The sequence below is a fragment of the Heterodontus francisci genome, chromosome 2 (assembly GCF_036365525.1).
Source record: "Heterodontus francisci isolate sHetFra1 chromosome 2, sHetFra1.hap1, whole genome shotgun sequence".
Lineage (NCBI taxonomy): Eukaryota > Metazoa > Chordata > Chondrichthyes > Heterodontiformes > Heterodontidae > Heterodontus > Heterodontus francisci.
This window is the reverse complement of record NC_090372.1, coordinates 27264622-27288243: the sequence shown is the minus strand read 5'-3', so window position 1 is coordinate 27288243 and position 23622 is coordinate 27264622. Positions and strand designations below refer to the sequence as shown.

Here is a 23622-nt window from a genome sequence, read left to right as displayed (position 1 = left end):
GCAGAAAGGTCATTCCCTCTGCACAGTAATTCCACAGCGTTTGCTGTCATCTTGTCAGCCTGCCTCATGTATTACTTTAATTAGGAGAATAGATACAGCCGACCCATTTCCCTTAGCATCAGGATTTTATCTTATACATCACACTTTCCAGGATTTGTGCTCTACGGCCCTTTGCTAATGGAGCTGCAACCTTTGCTCAACTGCTCTGACACATTACTAATGTACATGCTCAAAAGCCATTAGAAGAAAAATAGGAGAAAAGAAAAGTGTTTCTACCTCTTAATTAGGCACTACAGGAAAGTACTTCATCCTCTGACCCATTACACAAGATGAGCCCTTCTAAATTGCAGTTTTAAATATGGTTGCTGTGGAAACCATACCATAGTGCTTTACCTATATTAACAAGATTGCACAAAATGAGTGCAATTTCATACAGTTAAGACTGTGCACAAGAACACTTTTGATGTACTTTTACAGGTGGGAACAGGGTCGTGAATATATTATCTTCTTCTCACACTTGAGCAGATTGACTTGTTCCAGTGCAGTCACCATAGACTATATGAAGGATAAATAAATGGCTTGTTAGAAGGGGGCAATTGCTGATCTGGGTACCAGCTATGTGGAAGCAGGTCAGTAAGGTTAGCAGGTTTCACAGCTCACTCCATTTAAAACAGTCAAATTCAGTAAAAAAAAACCAAGCCCACATGGAATAGGAAGAATCTAAGAATGCAGTTCTCTTTTAACACATTCAACCTGCACTGACCTACAAGAGATTTGTACAAAATCTGTGTCACAACGGAAATGTAATATAACTGTAGTCACAACAGCAACAACGAAAAAAATTCTACCTCATCGTAGTCCAGCGATTTCTTTCATGTCATGCTCGGATTTCTGGAGGGAAAACTGCCACTTTCTAGGTTACGTCTACGTGTGCTCCGCACAGTTTAAACTAATATACAAATCAGGTCCTGACAACCTCGCCAGGAGGGTTTTCAGTATTTAGTGGGGGAAAAGGCTAGACATGCAAATTGTTTACATAAATATCTGGCCTTTATCGTCTATTTTCAAAAATATTAATCGATCTGCTGTTTTGCGGGTGGGTCACCTAACCCTTGATCTCAGCAGGGCTGTAAAGTAGGTATTTGAGGCAGCAGTTAGCATGTGGGGCGGTATTACAGACAGTAGCAGGGTAGATTAAGCGTCTTTGCATTTCATCAATACACAACGATGACCATTCTGACACCAATAATAAACACACACACACTTAGTTCTAGTTAACCAGGCATTTGAGAGAACAAGCGCAAACAGGAGCGTTTTAACAGCACTGTAAGTTGCTGAAAATGAGCGCAGGGATAAAGTGACCTAACATACGAAACCATTCGTCTTTTTATCCGCTTGGGATTTGCTTTTTTTTTTGTGTCTCTCTTCCTCCTTCTCAAACAGATTATAAAGTGCTCGCCCCATTGTGTACACTGCCTGTGGGTTCATCTGCCTTCAAACGCTCCTCAAACTGAGCCAAACATGTGACGCGTCTAACATTGGTGCGAGGTTTCAAAGACTATTTGAACATAATTCCGTTCACACAAATTAATAAATCGATTTAACTTTGGAAAAAAAAAACCCCTCCAGTCAAAGCAGTGAAACTGAAGTGAGTGTGAGGGATGGAACTGAAATTCATCTTACCTGTGAGCAAGTACGTTGAGGATTTTAATCCGAACATGTTCCTTCTCAGCACATCCTTGTCATAGTGGAAAGAAAAATAACCCTAAGGGAGATCTTTTAATTGCAGAGGGTGGGGGCGAGAAACTTGATAATTCTACGAACAAAGCATTCGAGAGGTTTCTTTGCAAACGAGCGGCTGTCTAGCAGAGATTCGCTCACAAGGTACAGAGCACCGAGGAGAAAGGCTTCTGCTGCCCTCTCAAGTCAGCTGGAGGTCCCCGATACATACAGAGAGAGAGAGAGAGAGCAAACAAAAACAGGAAGGAACGGAATGATGTGAGAAGTCAAGCGGTAGCATGAAGACACATTGAAAAGGGGGCCCGGTTCCTCACTGGCTCGCTGTTTGAATGAGGGGAAGGTATGGTCCCGGTCAAAGACTGGTGGGGGGGTTGGGCTCTGCTTTCAAACTCTGGGAGACTGCAAACTACAAAAGGAGCCCCTGCTGGCCAAGAACCAGAAGGGAAAAATATATATATAATGAACCCGCTCGTTCTGCACAAGATTTCACCCTAACCAGCCTGCAGGTCAAACTCTTTAACAGCACGGGAGCTGTTTTTTTTTTGCAGCAGAGACACATATATCCTTGCCCACTCTCCCCTCCTGACTGAGTCCAACACAGCGCGGTGTGCTGACTAAGTGAAGGCAGCAACACCTTTTTTTCCTCTGGCTTCAAAAGGCACCAGGCGGTGTATAAATATCCTGCTCGAGTTTCACATGACGCGGCTGCGGCGGCCCCCAGAGCAATCTTTGTGTTGCTGGCAGAGTGACAAGTAGGTTGAGGCAGGGCTGGCTGTTTCCCTCTGTGTGTGTGTGTGTGAGTGTGAGTGGCCGGGACACACACACAGAGGGACCATTGAATTGGCAGCGAAGACACGTCTAGCTCTTCCCGCACTATCACCCTCACTACTTCAATACGTTAACCTTTAACCACTTTCTGCCCAGTTTTCTACCTCCTCAGTTCCCCATTATGTCCTCAGTCCAACATCCCCAGGAGTAATTCAGGAAAACTGCTTCAAGATCTAACTATTTTTAAAGCAATGCACAGTGCCATCAACTCCCCCCCCACACACATACACACACACACAATTTCCCTTCCTCCCTTCTGTCGCCTCTGGAGTTTGCAGCTTCACTTAAAGGTCAGGAAACAAGCAGCTTGTCGGAACCCTGAGCCAATGACCCTATGAAAGTAGAACTCTGAAAGAGCAGGTAATGAAGTGATTCCTTGGAGGCCCCGGGAGACACCAAGTCCTGTACAATCAAAGCACTGTTTGATTTACAGCAGGGGAGTCAGCAGACTCCTAGGAAACCGTGAAGGAAACACTGGGCAGATGTCCAGGTCTCTAATAACCCTCGGATGCACTCTTCCCCTCGGATCCTGTAGTTAAGAAGTCTCCGAGTAAGAAAAACAGTGGCAACTGATGCGTGACATCCCCCTCAATTGTCATGCAGTATGACTTCATCCACAACCTCTACTAAAGCTCATTTTCCGTCTCTGTCTTCAAGAACTTTATTAAGCGTTTGCTGTCTCCTGAAGGTTTTCGTGAATGAACTGAGCATGCCTAGCAGTGCTTTAAATCGAGTTACACAAGGCTGCTAAATCTGTTTTGATTTAATACGACAAAAAGTATCACAAAGTCAGACATCTTTTATGTTTTGAGCGCATGAAAACGTTCCTTTATTATTCATTCAACTCAATACATTGGTGCATAGATTTCAATTACTTCAAATATTTCGAATGTAGATTAATGCAGAACATACACCTCCCCTTTTGTTATATGTTGTTTCTTAGCAGTAATCTACCACAGTAAACATAGCAGAAATTTGCCTCGTCCCCATATATAATATAAGCAAAAGGAAGAGACGGTGGCATAGTGGTAATGTCACTGAGCTAATACTCCAGAGACCCAGGCTAATGCTCTGGGGAACGTAGGAGCAGGAGTAGGCCATTCAGCCCATCGAACCTGCTCCACCATTCAATACGATCATGGCTTCACTTCAATGCCTTTTTCCCACACTATCCTCATATCCCTTATGTCATTGGTATTTAGAAACCTGTCAATCTCTGCTTTAAACATACTCAATGACTGAGCTTCCACAGCCTTCTGGGGTGGAGAATTCCAAAGATTCACAACTCTCTGAGTAAAGACATTTCTCCTCATCTTGGTCCTAAGTTGCTTCCTCCTTATTTTGAAATTGTGACCCCTGGTTCTAGATTCCCCAACCAGGGGAAACATCTGAGCTGCATCTACCCTGTCTATCCCTTTAAGTATTTAGTAGGTTTCAAAGAGATCACCTCTCATTCTTCAAAACTCTAGAGAATAAAGGCCCAGTTTCCCCAATCACTCTTCATAGGACAGTCGGATGCATAGAGCATGGGTTCAAATCCCACCATGGAAGCTAATGAAATTTAAATTCAATTAATCAAAAAAAGCTGGAATTGAACGTTAGTCTCAGTAAAACTATCATCAATTGTAAAAGCCCATTCGGTTACAAATGCCCTTTGGGGAAGGAAATCTGTGGTCCTTACCTGGTCTGGCCTACATGTGACTCCAGACCCAGAGTAATGTGGTTGACTCTTAACTGCCCTCTGAAATGGCCTGGCAAGCCATTCAGTTGTCAAGGGCAATTAGGGATGGGCAACAATTGCTAGCCTTGCCAGTGAATGCTCACATCCCAATAAAGAATAAGACCAAAACAACTGAAAATCAAAGAAAGACAGAAAATGTTGTGAAAATTAAACAGCTGAATCCAGCCAAAGGGCCTACACCTGAAAACTTAACCTGCCTGTTCTCTCAATAGGTGCTGACTGACCTGATGTGATTCCACCAGTTTGTGTTCTTGCTTCTCAAAAATAATGATTTTATTATCTGTATATTTTGGCTACGATTACACCAAGAAACTTAATAATTCTCAAAATTTTACAATTTTCCTGTCCAGACCAGCTCACACCAGCTTAATTTAAGTGCAAGTCTACACAACAGTGAGATGCAACCGCTTACGAGAGATGGTCCAAGTAACCAATGTAATATTTCTGAATCAGCTCCTTTTATTGACTTCTGAAAACATGTAAAGGTCCCTATTTTGGATGCATGCACCATCGAGCGATGGTACCTTTTTGAACCGTCAACGATCTAGCCATTAACCGTGAATTGCAGCATCCTACATTGTTAGGAGTCCTCATTTTAAAAATTCTTTCATGGGATGTGGGCGTCACTGGCTAGGCCAGCATTTATTGCCAATCCCTAATTGCTCTTGAGAAGGTGGTGCCCCTGTCATTCTGCCTGTCTCTATGTTCTATCTGTGAGCTTTACTTTCCCCACCTCTACCTCTCGCCCATCAAATATCTCCGATTACTGTTTCCTCCACAATGCTGAAAACATTGTTGACTATTTCTCATTTCCAAGAGCAGGATAACCCATGAGTCTGTGGCCAGGGGCGCCAGACAAACTCACCATAATGCAGAAAAAACTGCATACAGCCACTGAATCAGTTACATTTAAGTGATGTATCGTGGCATGATTTGTTTTATTATTAAAGCCAGGTGTAAACATTCCAGGGGCACATTTCTTTATATGTTTTACTACACATTTGTGTCTTAATGGATCACAGGTCCCTGAATATTCTTGGTGCTTAGGGCTCTGAAAATCTTAATCTGGTTCCGACCATCTCGCTACCATGTGCTCACCAGCCAGCCTGCCTTGATGCTCTACTCAGCAATTTGCACACAGCCTCCTCACAATATCGCTATCAGCGGTTTTCCACAATGCTAAATGTCTGTTCAAGTATGTTATCATAATTTTTTCTAAATTAACTGAATGTGCATTGAATAATTACTGTAAGCATGGTATTGAATAATACATAATTATGTCTGGGTAGTTTATAGAAACATAGATTACCTGTGAATTACGCCTACATGGTCCTTTGAACTGCTAAGTTACATGGCTAACATGGCTTAGTGATTTACAACAATCACCAAGTCCAAATATGTACCTCTCTTTATCTAAGCAACGAGAAAACAAAAATACTGAGATAAATTAAACATTGAATAGTTCCTCCAGTTACCAAAAAATATAACATTGCCAGATCTCCATTCCTTACACGGCAATCACCTTGAAGCAAGAACTGGACTTTTTATTTTAAGTATGCAGATTTTTGTTCATGCACTAATAAAAAGTATAAACATTTCTTAAAAGCAAAATACTGCAGATTTGGGAAATCTGAAATAAAAACAGAAAGTGCTGGAAATACTCAGCAGGTCTGGCAGCATTTGTGGAGAGAGAAACAGAGTTAATGTTTCAGAACAGGGCATCGACCTGAAACATTAACTCTGTTTCTCTCTCCACAGATGTTTCCAGACCTGCTGAGTATTTCAAGCAATTTCTGTTTTTATTATAAACATTTCTTCATTGTTTAAGGTAGCTTGCATCTTATCATCCTTTTCTGGAATTGAAATATTGGGCATGTGTGTTACATATTACATTTGCAAGTACGGATCAGTGTTACTAAATATTGGAGTTTTATTAACCTTGACCTGCTTAAAACTCTTTAGTACGTTTACAGGTTAGTTGGTGCAATGTTTGCTTATATTCAGAACACCGTTTTCTTATGGAAGTGGTACGTGGCCTTCTTCATAAATTATAAATAAAAAGGATTTACCTCACTCATACCTGCCTCTTTAAACTTAGGGTGGTTGTAGCAGGACCTGAAGGGATACAAAAAAATCTACGTGTACACACACACACATATATATATATATATATATATATATATATATGTATATTTGAAATTTAAGCAAATATATATATATATATGTGTTTAAATTCAGAAATCCCATTGGGGACTCATTCAACGCAAACTGAGCTACATCATCAACAATAAAACATTGGGCCTCAACAAATAATTTAATCATCTTAGATTTTAGGCATAGGTACCTACATATGAGTAATATATACTGTAACCAAATTACTTCATTTTTCCTCTACCCATTAAAATGTTTCTTCTCTTTTTTGGACCTCTGTGACATCATTGATAGGCAGGTGACTCCATTATAAGCTTCCGTTGGTGCCTCTTGGGAATTGACTAAAAGCAGCCTGGAGGAACTTTCCCTCTCTGTGGAAAGCAACCAGTTTCTGAGCAGAATGCTGCACCACCTCGAAATTAAGGTAATCCCAAAGGTTTGGGGTGTACCAAATTGACAACGAGTGTTTTTACAGTAATTTATAGTATCATTCTACATTTGTACTTTACAATTGAGAGTGTCATAAAATAGCAGTGATCCTAGTAATTAAATACTCACAATTCTCTTCACAGCAAGCATTTAGGACAACTATAGTACACAATGCATGACATGAAAATTGTATGGTTGCACAGTAAATTTCTAAATGGTAACTCTACAGAATTGTGAAGGTTATCCATGTTATCTGCCTTGGAAATGGTTCTATCACTGTAATGCAGATTGATTAGGTTTGGCAAAATCAATCAAATAATATACTTAAATAGTGTGGGTGTCCAGTAAATGTTAACCTAAGTATACATTAATTTACAACAATCCTGCCTTTCCATTTACCATTTGCAATGCAGTGTCAACTTGGCACATTCACAAGTGATGTAGACCACAGTTTAGAGAGATGAGTATACTTTCCATGATGATTTTCAGGTTCAAAACCTTTCCATTACAGCACAAAAACATGATAAACATGATAAACATAATCTAGGTCCGAAAAAAGCATCGCCAACTTTGTCAGAGCTACACTTGTTGATATTAGTCAGTGGTCATACATTGCACAGATTATAACCTCAGTAAAGTGACAGTATTTATACAGGATTGGAAGTTAGAGAAGTAACAGAAGGGGCAGACTGGCCATATAGGAAATTGGGAGATTTGCCAAGTTCCCCTGTGAATGGTTCCAGGGTACCACATTACTGGCACCCTCCTTTTTCTGTGACGATCTCTGAGAATCCCATGCCATTTTGTGGCCACTCGTCTAGCCCTGAGTGACAGTATTTATAAAGGACTGGATGGTTTTGATGTGACAATGTTTATGTAGGACTAGATGATAGAGAAGTGACTATATTTACATAGGAATGGATGTTGGAGAAATAACCATGTTTGAATAGGATTGTGTGTTAGAACAGTGACCCTGTTTATATAAGACAGTGTGTTAGAGCACTGACAGTGTTTATGATGGGTTATGTTTGGGCGTCAGAGAAGTGACTGTGTTTATAGAAAGTTATATTTTAGAGAATAATCATTTTTACACAGGCTTGGATGTTAGACAGATGGCTGTGTTTGTACAGTATAGGGTATTAAGAGAAGTAACAGAGTGTATATATTGCTGGATGTTAGGAGAATGAAAGTGTGGGGACAGTATTGGAATGTTATGAGTATGCTGAAGAACATTACAATCTAGTTCTGTTAGGATCGCTTGTCTTTATCCCCAGTTTATTATTAAGGCATGTCAACTTTCTATTACCATCGTATGATTAACTTACACCCCTTGTGTAATATTACCAAGACTTAGTGTTGTATTGATAACTCATCGCACTCATTTTTTGCTCCAGTTTTTTGTTCTTTTTGCCGATTTTATGTAGACAGAAATGTTTCAACAGATCAGCAGGACTTAAATGGATTGGGGTTTGCTTTACTCCTGGCAGACATTTAGTCTGCATCACTCAGCATTTGGACTGTGAATCAAAATAGTTGGGTGACCCAGCAGTGTGCAGAGCAGTGAACTATGTTCTGTTTTTATCAGATAGACTGGTGTAAGGGCTGTTATGGCCTGGTGAGCTGATTAATTATTCAAGTGTCAGTCAGTAACTTTGCAAGGGCAGGATGTTGCGTTATCAGCCTTGCACTTGGGAGTCTATTCATTCTGTGTGAGCAACGGTCTGTCAGACATCTACTGAGCCAAAGCATGTAGCACAGAAAATGTGGAATGGATTTCTCACAAGATGGTTCTTCTCTCATTAAATACTGACAGAAATAACATTTCCCATTTCTCAACAGAGTTACTATTACATCTAATTATAAAAGGATGTTGGTGTTCATAAATATATTAAATCTGCATATGGATTTTTTTTTACATCTGTTTTCCCCTTTCTCTGTACTTTTATTTTATTATATATAATTTGAGGTTCTAATTAGTTCCTGTGACAAAAACATACTTCTTGTCTGCATTAAATTTGTGATTTGGATTCATCGTGGATAAAATCCCTTAGCATGCAGAATATTTCTCAATAGAAATACTAGCAACTTGGAGAAATGGACAAGCTTACTGCAGGGGCTGCACTATATTTGAGTTTCTACATAAAGACTAAGGTGTAAACTGGTTAATAGTGCCAGAGCCACTGCATTCAATTACACCCTTGCCATTGTCAAAAATTGACTACCCATTCAATACTGATAAAGTAATATAACTCTCTGTGGTTGACTGTTGATCAGCTGTAATTATGAGAGATGCAGTTGTACATTGCTTTTTGCTTCTGTATAACTTCAAAGGTCTAATTTCTAGGAGTAGCTTGTCTGCAGAAGTGGTCCTAAGCCATCTATGCATTGAGCAAAGTATCAGGGCTCGGCTGGGTAGTGGGTGTGACTAACAGCTAAGTCTTTTAGAAAGGGCCAATATCATTGATTAGCTGTAGTCCACTTACAGGAGAGGCCACTGATACTGAACCTGAGAAATTATCTAGTGTATAACCCCCTCCCCAAAACATGATTGATCCATAATTCAATAGTGCAAAAAGTCTACCCCAGTTTTGTAATATTTCCAATAGAAACCCTAGGGGTAGATTTTAATACCGCACTCTAGTGCTGGCAAGAGGCTCTATTTTGAGGGGTAGGTCTCCTTATCATATGTCTGACAGGCTGCAGGGTGCCCTGCAGCAACCTGCTGGCTCCAGATGGGCACAATATTGGGCAGCACAGATGCCAACACAGCTAGAATTATAGTAGGTCCCTGATCAGGTATGGAGTTGGGGTGGGGGGAAGGGAAGTGCTGTTAGTAAAAGCAAGTGAACCTAGTGTGGCACTCCTACTCCTAGGCTACTATTTCTGTTTGGTCAGAAAGTCAACAAGACTTATCTTTTAGGTGATGTTGGTGCTCAAATCTCTGCTTTCCTCATCTCCCACGTTAAGCTTGAACCATTGAAACCATAGAACCACAGGAAGGTTATGGCACAGAAAGAGGCCGTTCAGCCCATCATGTCTGTGCCAGCTGAAAAAACTAGCTGCCCATTCTAATCCTGCCTTCCAGCACATAGTTTGTAGCCTTGCAGGTTACAGTACTTCAGGTGAGGGAGAGGAGATGTGTCGTAAAATAGATTTGGTGCCTTTTTTTCCAGTTCGATATTCTTACACTACACAGCTGTTACATATAAAAGATGGGGTCAATTTTAACTTGGAGCAGGTTTCAGGCTGGTGGGGCAAGTGCAAAACACATTCACTGGCCTAGATGTCAAGCCTGGGACATTTTAACCCCAGAGCCTCACTTAAATTAGAATGGTATTTTTTCCACTCAGTATGCATATATGCAAAGGAAATAACATGCTGTTATGCGAACCAATTAACAAAAATCCAGACAATTGATGCGAGATGTTGACCTCAGGGATTTCTTAGGAACCCTGAAATACTCCCAGAGGATCAAAAAACACCAGTTTTTAAATCTATGCAGTGAGTTCTGGTAAGATTCAAGCACTATATCATTTGAAATAGATTTCCTCTGACTAGTACTCTACTGTTCAACATTCTATTTGCTTTACTGATTACTGCTTCAAGTGGTTGGTAATGCTAAGCACCCAGAGATTTGGGATCCATAGATCTCTTTCAGTTTCACTTTTAGTTATCTCAAAATCGAGTCTTTTTTAGCTAATTGTTCTTCCTAGGTTCAATACTTTACACGTATATCTGTAGTGTTTTGAAAATTGCATTGTGCATTTTGTACACTTGAGGCTACTGTACAAACACACATGAGCCAGCAAAGGGAAAATAAACAAAAAAGAAGAATCCATTGTTTCAACAGCATGTTGTCTCTGTCTCATATCTTATACTAAACTCGATTGAATCTTACTTCAGTCCTAAGAACATCACAATCTCCTTACTAAATTTCTTCTCCTACTGTCCTACCCACATGCTTATTTTTGTCCAACTTAGTTTATTGATACTTGACAGATTCAATTTCTTATGCCTGAGTCCGAATTTGAAAAATTTGCACCGAGCTTTTAAATCCAAGTTAGTAATGTAAATTAGAAATAATAAGGGTCGCAATAGCAATCCCTCTCAGCATTTAACCCCAGACTAACATCAATACTGTACAAACTACAAACTACTTTCTACCCTTCAGCCAGTTTTGTATCCATTCTCACATTTTTTTCCAAATCCTTTGAATCATAATTTAAATCATCACTTTAAATGTAGGTAGCTGCCTTTCATGCAGAAGTTTGACAAGGGCTTTTCAAAATCCAGGTGCACCAAGTCATAGGGCATTTTACTGTCCTTTTTATATGCTATTTCCTCAAAAAGTATGAAGGAGGTTGGACAAGCAGCATATTCCTCTTCTGAATCCATGTTGGCTGCTCTTTACTAGGTTATCACAGAGCCTTATCACAGTTTCCTCTTGATAACTAATTCTAATATTTTACTGAGTATTGCAAGACTGCTTGGTCTTTTTATGACCTTTTGCTCACATTTTAACCTGCTTCTAATCCAGCAGAACATCCCCTGTGTGTCAAATCCCTTATAATGACAATCAGCACCTCACAAATTTCACCCCCATCTCTTTTATTACACGAGAAAAAACATAAATTATCCTGAGAATTTGATATTTATCTTATCATGATCAATCATGATGTATCTAGAACAAAAGAAAACTTTATCTTGCTCGTTTTCTGACAGAAGTCTTTTTTCCAAAAATATACTTAATTCATAAAATTTTGTAAAAAAAATACATTACAAAACAGTTCAAATTTGACATTTCAGAAAGTGCAATGGAGAGCGGATTCCTTCGATAGAGAACATGAGGTGCCTCACAACTCTGGCCATTCCATTTTATATACAATGTATATTTGCATTACATAGTAAAAACATTCTTTGGTGCATACAGCCCGTGGGGTTTTACACAGGTTCCAGCCCCTTGGTTTACTATGGCAGGAGGGCCTACACAGTGGCCTTTCTCCATTGAGCCTTTGCAGTGGCTTCCCCAAGCTTTAGTGCATCCACAGTATATGATCCTGAAACTTGGAATGTGCCAGTCTGCAACACTCGGTCGTGGACAACTCTTTGCACTGGAAGACCAGCAAGTTTCGGGCAGACCACAGAGCATCTTTCACTGAGTTGATGGTCCTCCAGCAGCAGTTGATGTTTATCTCGGTGTGTGTCCCTGGGAACAGCCCATACAGCACAGAGCATTATGGAGCTGCTTAGGATGAACCTTGACAAAAACGACTGCATCTCTTTCCATACCTACTTTGCAAAGGCACATTCCAAAAGGAGGTGGGCAATGGTCTCTTCCCCACCACAGCCACCTCGAGGGCAGCATGTGGAGGCAGTGAGACTCCAGGCGTGCAGGAAGGGTCTGACGGGGAGGGCCCTTCTCACCACCAGCCAGGCTACATCTTGGTGCTTGTTTGAAAATTCTGGCAATGAGGCATTCTGCCAAATGAGTTTGACCGTCTGCTCAGGGAACCATCCGACAGAATCCACCATCTCCTTTTCCTGTAGAGCCTCGAGGATGTTACATGCAGACCACTGTCTGATGGTCAAAGGTATTTTTCTGCACAAACGTTTCCATGAGGGCAGCTGGTATTACATGGTCCAACAGAATGCAGTGTTCTGCGGCAAAGCGGCCAGACCCATCCTTCGCAACACCAGGGACAGATAGAAACTCAGCACATAGTGACACTTGGTGTTTGCGTACCGGGGGTCTATGCACAGCTTGATGCAACCACAGACAAAGGTGGCCATCAGGATGAGGGCAACGTTGGGGACATTTTTTCCTCCTTTGTCTAGAGGCTTTGACCTGAGTGCTTCCGCTGCCTGGGATTGTCACCTCTCCTATGCCCACATCCTTCCTGATGGACTCAACAGAAGGTTCGATACAGCAAACAAACAAGAAAGGGAAGAGAGGACAGCCCTGTCTGACTCCAGATTTGATCAGAAAACTTTCTGATTCCCACCCATTGATTGAGACTGCGCCACTGATGTTTGTGTACAGCAATTGGATCCAATTGCAGATTCCCTCCCCAAATTTCATTTTGGAGAGCACGTCCATCATGTATGTATGCAATATCCTGTCAAAAGCCTTCTCCTGGTCCAAGCTGATGAGGCAGGTGTCCACCCCCCTGGTCCGCACATAGATGATAGTATCCCTGAGTAGCGCGAGGCTATCAGAGATTTTCCTGTCGGCTGCAGTACAGGTCTGATTGGGGTGAATCACCAACTCCAGAGAGACTTGACCCGATTGGTGCTGATTGGTGCCTTGGACAGAATTTTGTCGTCCACATTAAACAGTGAGCTCTACCGCCAATTTCTGATTTCTGCCCTCTCCCCCTTCCGCTTGTAGATGAGGGTGATGATGCCTTTCCTCATGGACTCTGACCTGCTACCAGCCAGAAGCATACTCTCGTACACTTCCAGCAGGTCTGGGCTGATCCAATCCCACAGAGTCGAATACAACTCAACCAGTAAGCCGTCGCTTCCAGGAGATTTACCGTCTCGAAGGGCCTGACAGCCTTTGTCAGCTCGTCCAGAGTTTGTCCAGACTCTCCCGTATACTGTCATCTAAGACTTCCGTGATAGAGGACAGAAAGGACTGGGAGGCTGTGCTGTCTGTGGGCTTCACGTTGTACAGTCTGGCATAAAAGGATTTGCTGATCCTCAGTATGTCAGACTGCGATGACGTTACCGAGCTGTCCTCTTCCTTCAGACTGTTGATCACAGAACTCTCTCCGTGTACCTTTTGGAAGAAGCACAAGTACGTGTCATCCTGCTCCATGGAGCGGAGTATGGCCATCATTTAACTTGCTCCAGACAAGCCAAACTCTCTCCATACATCTTTGGAGCAACCTGTGTTTACAACAACAATCATACTCATTTCACTGATGAGTGCCATCTTATTAGTGTGCATATAATTGCTGATTTTCTATTTGATAGGGCTCAAATTCCAGATTACAGTAGAAAAGGTTGCAGTATCTATTTTTAAATGAACTTCCTTATCAATTTCATTGAATCTTAAAACAAATGAGCCATTTTTTGACAGATTAGTTCCATCTTGGACAGGTCCAGGAAGATCTCTGATTACTCTGAAACTTAATTGTCTGAACTTGATGTCAAACAAAATCTGATTTACAAATGATGTTCTGGGTTTGAAACTATTTTCTTCCTAGAATTAAACGATATTCAAGTACAGTTCGTATGATGTAACAGATTGGGTTGAAAGTTGATCTTTTATTTTCTTATGTGCTAGGTTTTCATTTGCAGTAGGAAAATGCAGTAGTAACACAAAAGCTTTGCTAAAGTTTCCTACAGATGCAGCCACAGTTGACTTTTGATATATTATGGCACCATTCAACTTCACCATAGTTTTGTTGGAGGTTCTGGCAATTTGCCACGGGCTGCTTTCAATGGACGATTTTATTAACTTTGTCACCAGCTCATTACAAATAATCAGGATGAACATCTGGTTCATTTAAAAAAGCAGCAGTTTAAAAAAAATCAATTTTAGTTCGGATCACAAGTAAACAGACTTGATACCATCAGGAATAGAAAACTGTGAGATAAATCTCCATCACTAGAATACTGAGGATAATGATTAGAAACTGCAGATCAGTGTATACACTCTGCACTGTTGAGAAATATGCAACTGGCAGTTCTTACATGGGAAGTCAAATAAGCTTGGATTTATAAGGCTCCAATAGCAACACCAAGCTAGTCATAATATTGAGATGTAATCTGTTGTTGTTATAAGTCCAAGGACAGTGAAAAGGTAGCTATTAACAGTCTTAGTATTCATTTCCTCCCTTGCTTTCACAATGTTTCCCCCAGTTTTCCTCAATTCTCTACTTTTCTGTGTTGGTATTTGATTATGTTTTTCTAATTTTCGCTTTGCGCCTCAGGAACTGAAACCTCCATATTAAAACAAAATTTAGATGCACAATATAACACCATTTTTAAAGAATATTTTTGTTTCATAATGAGAATAAAATTAAATGAATCATCACTTTGATTTCAGTTCCGTATAAGTAACCATCAAAATAAACACTTCCAACTTAGGATCAATTGAAGCATAAAAATGGGACTTATCAATAGAAAGGGCACCTTAGAACATCCTCAGGGGCTCCCAGAACACTTCACAGCCAATGAATTATAAGGTACAGTCATTGCCATTATGTCGATAAATAGAGCAGTAGCCAATTTGCATATAGTAAGTTCCCATAAACAGCAAGTGAGATGAATGTCCAGTTAATCCATTTCTCAGTATGTTTTTCTGACACTAGAATAACTCCTTGCTCTTCTTGGAACAAAGCAAGAGTATCTGTTACAGCCACCTGAATAGGCAGATGTAAGTTTAAAGACAGCACAGGCTCATCTCTCAGAAACCCAGGTTGCCAGGCAAACTGTTTGTATAGCAAACATATCTACAGGTCAACTACAACCTCAACAAGCAGACCAGAGGAGTGCTAAAACAGCAATCCAGTTATCTGAACTGGTCTGGGGCTTCCTCCAATACACCTTAGAGAGTATATCCTGTATCAGAGTGGTTTGCTGCCTGGTGCATAATTTTGTTGTGTAATAGGGACAACAAGAGGAGCCACCGTTGAATGAAGAACTTCAACTGGATGATGAAGACAATGCAGAAGACATTGAGGATGGTGAAGAAGTGGGAGGGCAACACTACCTAACAGTCGGAGCCTTCCTCCAACATAGGATGGTAGCTCCCTGGCAGGTTGTCCAATACACTGAGCAGTTGTTAGTGTCTATCTTTATTTTGAAGGCTGGACCCTCTTTATCTCTGCCCCATGCAGCAGAACTAGAACCTGAGCCATTCCCTGCAATGCCCTTTCCACTTGCATCTGCTCCTGCTTACTTCTGCTGAGTGAATCACTTTGTGTAAACCGCTCAACTCATTATCTACACTGCTCAGGTGGCATTCTCTGTTTTGGTGCTTGGAAAATATGATTGAATGACAGTGTATCCATCGAAGGGTAGTCTCCCCTTTTCAGTTGCACAGCTACAGGGCCAGAGCTTTGGATGAACACAGAAAAAAGGCAGAGATAAGGATTCGGACAAGAGGTAGCAGATGAATGGCAGCACAATGCAGTTCCAGGGGCCATGCTATGTGTGTGTGTGTGAGCTACAGAATTAAATGAAAAAAGTAAAGGAAGGGGAAATGGCCAAACATCTCATGAAGTCAAGACAGTTGAGGGAGGGAAGATGGCGTATGGCCACCAACCTCAGCATCTCAAATGCTGCACATCCTCCCTCTGCCAATGATATCCGTAGTGGCACCCTACATTGGAGTGAGAATTTGTAATGTGCTTATACCTTTCCTAGTGCTTCCAGACTGTTGTGTGCAAGCTTGGCCTGCAAAAACAAGGGTTACTGTGTGGCACATGAAAAGGTTTTGAAGATGTGTGAAGCAGCTTTGCATAATGTGCTTCCTGAGAGGAACAAACAGCAAATTTGCCCAAGAGGGGGAAGTTGTTGGATGAGAGTGTACAGTTTGAAGCATCAAACTGAAGTGTAAAATTGATCTGTCCAAACAAAATAAAAGTAGAATGCTGCTTGTTAAAGTTTTGAGGACAGTAGTAGATGTTGAGTGTAAGCAAAAGGAGGTGTACTGAAGTGTCTTATTGCAATTGGAGGAGTGGCTTGTGCTTTGTCGGGGGGAAAACTGTAGCGTTGCAGGAATTTGAAGATGAATCTTACCTTGGCAGATCTGATAACAACAACAACTTGCATTTACATAGCATCTTGAATGTAATAAAATGTCCCAAGCTGCTTCAAGGTTGTGTTATAAAGCAAAATATGACACTCAGTCACATAAGGCAATATTAGGGCAGGTGGCCAAAAGCTTGGTCAAAGAGAGTTTTAAGGATCTTCATTAGGCAGGAAAGAGAGATAGAGAGGCAGAGAGGATTAAGGAAGGAATTCCAGAGCTTAGGACCTAGGCAGATAAAGGGACAATGACCAATGGTGGAGCAGTTAAAATCAGGGATGCTCAAGAGGCAAAAATTAGAGGAGCGCAGATATATCGGAAGCTTGTGGGGCTGGAGGAGATTACAGAGATAGAGAGGGATGAGATTGTGAAGGGATTTGAAAATGAGGATAAGAACTTTAAAACTGAAGTATTGCTTGACCGGGAGCTAATGTACATCAGTGATCACAGGGGTATTGGGTGAACAGAACTTGGTGTGAGTAAGGACACAGGCAGCAGAGGTTTGAATGACCTCAAGTTTACGGAAGGTATAATGTAGGAGGCCAGCCAGGAATGTACTGGAATGGTCAAGTTTAGAGGTAACAAAGGCATGGATAAGGGTTGCAGCAGCAGATGAGCTGAGTTGAGGAAGAGTTAGTTGAGTCTTAGTGATGACGTGAATATGTGGGCAGAAGCTTATCTCAGGGTCAAATATGACACCAAGGTTATGGACAGTCTGGTTTAGTCTTAGATAGTTGCCAGGGAAAGGGATGGAGCTGGTAACCAGGGAAAGGAGTCATTCAAGTCGCTGAGGTCATTAAATCTTTTCTGTCACTGCAGCTAGGTCCTGGGAGTGATGCTGTCAATACTGACAGCTCAGTCACCTCTCTCTATGACTTCTTTGTCATTTTTTTCTTTTTGTTATTCATTCGTGGGATGTAGGCGTCACTGGCTAGGACAGCATTTATTACTCATCCCTAATCGCCCTTGCGAAGGTGGTGGTGAGCCATCTTTTTAAACCGCTGCAGTCCTTGGAGTGTAGGTACATCCACAGTGCTATCTGGAAGGAAGTTCCAGGATTTTGACCCAGCGACAGTGAAGGAACGGCGATATAGTTCCAAGTCAGGATGGTGTGTGGCTTGGAGGGGAACTTGCAGGTGGTGGTGTTCCCATGCATTTGCTGCCCTTGTCCTGCTAGGTAGTAGAGGTCAAAGGTTTGGAAGGTGCTGTTGGAGGAGCCTTGGTGAGCTGCTGCAGTGCATCTTGTAGATGATACACACTACTGCCACTGTGCGTCGGTGGTGGAGGGAGCGAATGTTGAAGCTGGTGGATGGGGTGCCGATCAAGTGGGCTGCTATGTCACGGCACCTTTCTTCTGTCTGAGGGAAGCAGAACTATCTTCCTGGGCCTGGTTTCTTCAGTAAAATATCAGCATCAGAAAATTGGAGAGAGAAGAGTTGAATTCTGTTCAGTACATACTGCCATTAACTCAGGGTGATTTCATTGTGTTTTTTTCAGTTATATGTACGGTATTCAGCTACATCTTACACTCATTGACATTTGGCCTGCTGCCCTACAATACACTTTCCATGCGCTTTCATTGAAAATTACACCTCCCCTTTAAGAGGTGCTGGCTGGATTAAAGAAGAGGCAGGTCTGCCTGATTTCCTACCCTCCCAAATGGCCAGCCACCTAGAAGTAACACAATTAGCATGGGCAGCTCATTGATATCATTGGGCAGGCAGAGCAAACACACTGTCCACTGCTTTCCCGCTTTATGCTACAAACCACCACCCCCCCCACCGCCACCCCCACATCTACCTTAACCCCCCATCCAACCAGCCACCGTAGCCTGCTATTGATCACTAGAAAATAGCAGAGTCAGTATATATCATAACACAATACATAACGACCAAAGAAATTCCTGATAAATCATTTGTCAATAAGCTTGCAGTGTTTACACCAGAACTATTAATCTTTTATCAATGGTCTGTGTTAATTACTGTAGTTAGTATTGATTCCCAAATAATTCCTTGTGCAGCCTGAGAACACCTGCTGTTATGGAGTGGGAAAAGCAAACCCACTCATCTGTGAATGTATTTTTTTTACAACTTTTAAATTTTCACTAACCATTGTGAGTGTCAATGCATGGTCCCTTGACTGAGACGTTCTTCTACCCCCACCCACTCAAGTTGTTCCCACTAAAATGACTCTAAAAATATATCACAGACTAATTACTCAGTCACATCAAGCCCTGATGTTTCCTGCTTTATAACTATTGCTCTAATATTAAATTGCAGCCTTGACATGACTTCGCAATATCTAATATTTCTTTTTGTAATTGCACACTTTAATTTTAGGATTACTTGTAGTCCGTTTTAGCTCTGTTTCTGTGCCATCAACAACTACCAGTTTAGATGATGGCTGGACAAAAGAGTTGAATTCTGTTCAGTACATACTGCCATTAACTCAGTGTGATTTCATTGTGTCTTTTTCAATTATATGTACGGTATTCAGCTCCATCTTACACTTGGAATAAATAACTCCTCCAAGCTAGGAGTCCCTAAGTAATCCAGTCAGCTCTCTCTGTCAAGCAAAAATATTCAAAGGAAGCAATCGAGGCTTTTTTCCTCTCTTTGCTAAATATAGTGGAAAAGTAAACAGAAGTAAAAATGGTGTAATGTCAGCAGAAAACGCTAATGCACATGAGTAAAAGGTGAAAAATAGTACACAATTTTTACTTGCGAAAAGCTTGGATCAGCATTCCACAGCAGCAGTCAAATCATTGTCAAGTCTCCTTGAGGTCATCAGTGTGAGACACAGACGGCTTAACTGCCAGGCTTCATTTGAATATGGTAGAGGGCTGCTCACCCGATAATGTGGGGAAATGGGCAACCCACCCATTTTCATGGCACAGTTTCTGACGGCCCGCCTGAAGCCTGTTTAAAGTGGGAATGCACCTCTTGGAGCAAAGTTGCATTCCCTGCTTTCATATTCATCTTGGCAGTGATACTTAGTGAGGGTGGGTGAAGTGATATATCTGCTCACTGCAGGCGGGGAATCTATTTTTTGGCTTCTATTTTTTCATCAGTGCTCTGTTTATTGCTTGAGGGAGGAGGTGGTTAATTGATCATGTAACATGAGTAATGGTGCAATATCTTCAGTACTTTTAGACCATCTCTGGGCAGGAGTTTTGTTTCAATGCAAGGGTGGGCACGGGGGCAGGCAGTCGCATAAACCTGCCGCTTGGGTCAGTGGGCAGGTTTCCCAATGCAAAGTTCAAAGTTTATGCTCAAAGTTTAAAAGGCTCAACCAACAGCTGGAGGATTCAACACAACCAAGGTTGATAAATGGCCAGTTAAACATATTAACAAGCATGTTGTCAGCTCACTAAGGCCCAGTTTTGAATTTTTTTTCTGAGGCATGGGATCCACGCAGGATCTCAACCACAACAGGGAGGAGGTGCAAACAAAGTGGGGAGCCAGTCAGAACGGCAGGACAGCAGTAAGAGGCTCCAAAGAGGGAAGGCTCAGAAAAGGCCCTCATTCACAGGCAACCTGTTGTATAGAGCCAGGAGAATTATCTGTCATATCTCCTCACTCTTGACAAGTGCGTTTTGGGGTGGGGGGCAGCTTTGGGCAGGCGGGTGGATGGGTCCCCCTGCTTAAAGGCCTCACAGGCTCATAAGAGTGGGGTTCAGGATGATTGCACATTCCAATAAAAAGGAAGGAAGGACATAACAGGAAATTGGATTAAGCTACCCCAAGATAGGATCGACTAGCGATGAGGAGCAGCATCTGCAGGAGCAAAGGCAGACCTCTGGGCAACAGGGGCAGAGGGGGTAGGAACAAGAGGCAGGAAGGCAATGAAGGTGATACCCTCAGCACAAGGTCTACCGCCAAAGGAGAAGCTACCTAGACCCGTCAGAGCGTCAGTGCCACAGAAGGCTGTGCCTGTCCTGGCAGATGGTTGCTGACTTGTGTGCCTTCGTTGAGGGTCATCCAAGGGTTCGCAGGAACTATCGCCACAGCCTTCCCATGGCTGTAAAAGTCAAAGTGGCCTTGCACTTTTTGCAGCCGGGTCCTTGCAAACAAAGGCAGTAGACATTGGTGGCATCTCGCAGGCAGCAGCACATCATTGCATCACAGAGGTCACTGATGCTCTGTTCGAAGGGGAAGGGAATTACATTGAATTCAAGGTGGCTAGTGGGACTCAAGCTCAAAGAGCAGTGGAATTTGCCTCCATAACCTGATTCGCTCAGGTACAGGGGATCATCGATTGCACTCATCTGGCCATCAAGGCACTAACTGACCAGCCAGGGAGATTCCTCAACAGGAAGGGATTCCACTCCCTAAACGTTCAGCTGGTATGCGACCACAGCAAGCGTTTTATTCAGGTGTGTGCACATTATCCTGGAAGCTGTCATGACAACTTCATCCTTCAGCAATCACAGGTGCAGCAGCTCTTCATGGAGCCATTGGAAATCTGTGGATGGCTGTCAGCAAATAAGGCTTATCCTGTCAGGGGATGGCTGATAACTCTGGTGTGTTACCCCGCCACGGAGGCTAAGAGACGCTACAATTGATGCCCACCTCAGCACAAGGGTCATCATTGAGCAGACTATTGGCCGCCTGCTGCCTTTACCGGTTGGGTGGTGCCCTCCAGTACATTCACTTAAGAGTCTCGCGCAATGTGGTCGTCTGCTGCACACTCCATAACATGGCCCTCCAGAGAGATGTGGACCTTGAAGAGGGAGAAGCGCTTGAACGGCACAGCTCAAACAGAGAAAGAACAAGATGAGGAAGAGGAGCAGAAAGATGAGGATGAAGAGGAAGCTGAAGGAGAAGTGGAGAACGGACACTATGCTTTGCAAGGATGTCGCCGTGGTAGGCTCAGGAGGCAGACTGCTTATCAGGATGTAGGGGCGCTAGGGCCGCTCTCATCCAGACATGTTTCACCTGCGATACTCAGTCTGTAGGACATTTGGAGAGGAGAATCTCCATCATCTGAGTGAGAGCAAACATCCTCTAAGAATAAAAGTCAGCAACCTTCCAATGGCACAAACTCTGCAAGGCTCCAGAGACTCAACCTGACACAACCCTCTCCAACATACTCCTTTGGTTTGCCAACCCTTATTTTCCATTCCCCTGCCTTTCGCCATGTTGAGATAAAAGCACACAAGTCTGCTTTAGTCCAACAACATGCCCAGTGCTTTATCGAATTACAGTTTCATGTTATTTATAACAGAAACATCCAAGTGACCCACAAAGTGTCATTATCGACACGGTAGCCTGCGCTCACGGCCATTCCATGAGTTGCTCTCCCTATGGTGTAGCATGAGGTGAAGGCAGACTGCTCGCTAGTGCCTGTCTGGGACTGAGATACCCGTAGCGGTTGGCCTCGTTGTGGAGGTGCCAGGTTTGGGAGAGGGGCTGGTGTGGTGGTCACCTTCAAAGGGTGCTGCACTGTCTTCATTGCAGGAGCAGCCTCGGTCACAGCTCATAACTCGATGCTTCGTCTATTGGAGGGGTGTATGATGATGACAGAGCCCCATGAGGGTTGGCCCCCTCATCACCATCTGTCACCACCTCAGCCTTTTCATAGCATCTTTGATCGCTAGAGGGAACACTAGCTGGGGTGCAGCTGACATCCACTCCATATCTTTGTTGCACCATTTGCAGCACTGAGCTGTCAAGGCTACAGAGTGTGGCATGCATTCCGTACATGTCAATGTGCTGTTCCTGCATCCACTCCGTCAGCCACTCTCTCAATGGAGGAGCTCATGCACTCAAAGCAGCACCTCAAGTGAGGCATCAGAAAAACTGGCGTGGGAGCTGCCCTGACATGGGGGCTCTCCCTAACTACTGCCCTCTGCTCAGCCTCAGCCTCCAACCTTTGAGCCAAATGGCAATCACAGCAATGGCTGCCACTAGTCCTTTAAAATGGGTGCACTCCTCCCTGTGTTTCTCATGTCCCCCACCGCTAATTGGGCATCGAATGCGACTCTGGACCAATTAACTGCTTTCCCAATTAAAATTGTAATGCATGGCGATGCTGACATGGTGCAGGGTCAAGACCTAGAAGTAAATGTGACGTCAGGGTCTCGGCCCTGGAATGGAAATCCAGCCCTCTATCTCTGATACATTATAGATACTAGTATATTTTCCATTGCTTTGTTCACAGTGTGTCAGACAATATATTGCTGTGCTAGTTTAGAACTGTTACTGTGTAATGCAATGGGAGAATATTAATCCCTGCCGAATGGGAACAATGCTGGAATGCAGTTATAATAGCTTGCAAAAATTTACCATCCCGTTATTGCTTGATTCTGCCCACTACCACCTTAACTGGGTCCTTTATTTAAGTAGCCAAATCACCTGCTTGATTAAGGCAGGAACCTTATTAACACATGCTACTAAAGATTCTATGATATCATTTGGTCCCCGATGGTATTCTAATGGCCTACCATAAATCCTGGCAGTAAGGAAGAGGAGGCCCTTTAAGGTAAGTTGAAAATGGTCCTCATTGGAGTGTATTATAATATGATGTAGGTTGTTGCTAGGTAGAAAGGTAAATAGACTGTAAGCATAATTACATGATACGATGTCATGGATTGTACAGAGCCTTGTCTGAGCAGTATTGTAGTGGCAGCAATTGATGATAAACTTTTGTAAATAAATTCCAGTTATCTTAACGCACAGACTACTATCTTTATTTGGTACAAAGAGTTTGGTAACCCAGACATTACAAGGAGGAGCAGGAATGTTTCTCTGGGCCTGGATTCCCCTGCTCTTCCCACTGTGCAAACAGCCCTGATCCCTCCCTCATATAACTTACCTTGGTGTCAACAGATGGCCTAAGATCTCAAAATTTTGACCAGCGTGACACTAGACAACTGCCTCTTTCTGCCCACTTCCAACAGGCAACTGACCAGCAGGATGAAAATGAGGCCTGAGAGTTAAAATATCCTGGGCCTCAAACTGATTATTCT

At 42.6% G+C, this 23622-nt stretch overlaps 1 protein-coding gene across 3 annotated transcripts in view; it reads right to left on the bottom strand.

The window, feature by feature from the left end:
- LOC137383387 (genetic suppressor element 1-like) overlaps nucleotides 1–23622 on the bottom strand; it is a 319556-nt gene that overhangs the window by 200031 nt on the left and 95903 nt on the right. The window contains exon 1 of one of the 3 annotated variants that reach the window (XM_068056185.1): nucleotides 1684–2365. The exons of the other annotated variants lie outside the window; for them this stretch is intronic. Coding sequence (XP_067912286.1) covers nucleotides 1684–1720 — 37 coding nt within the window. The 5' untranslated portion in view covers nucleotides 1721–2365. Of the gene's footprint in view, nucleotides 1–1683; nucleotides 2366–23622 lie in introns of those variants that run through there. 3 annotated transcript variants of the gene reach the window in all.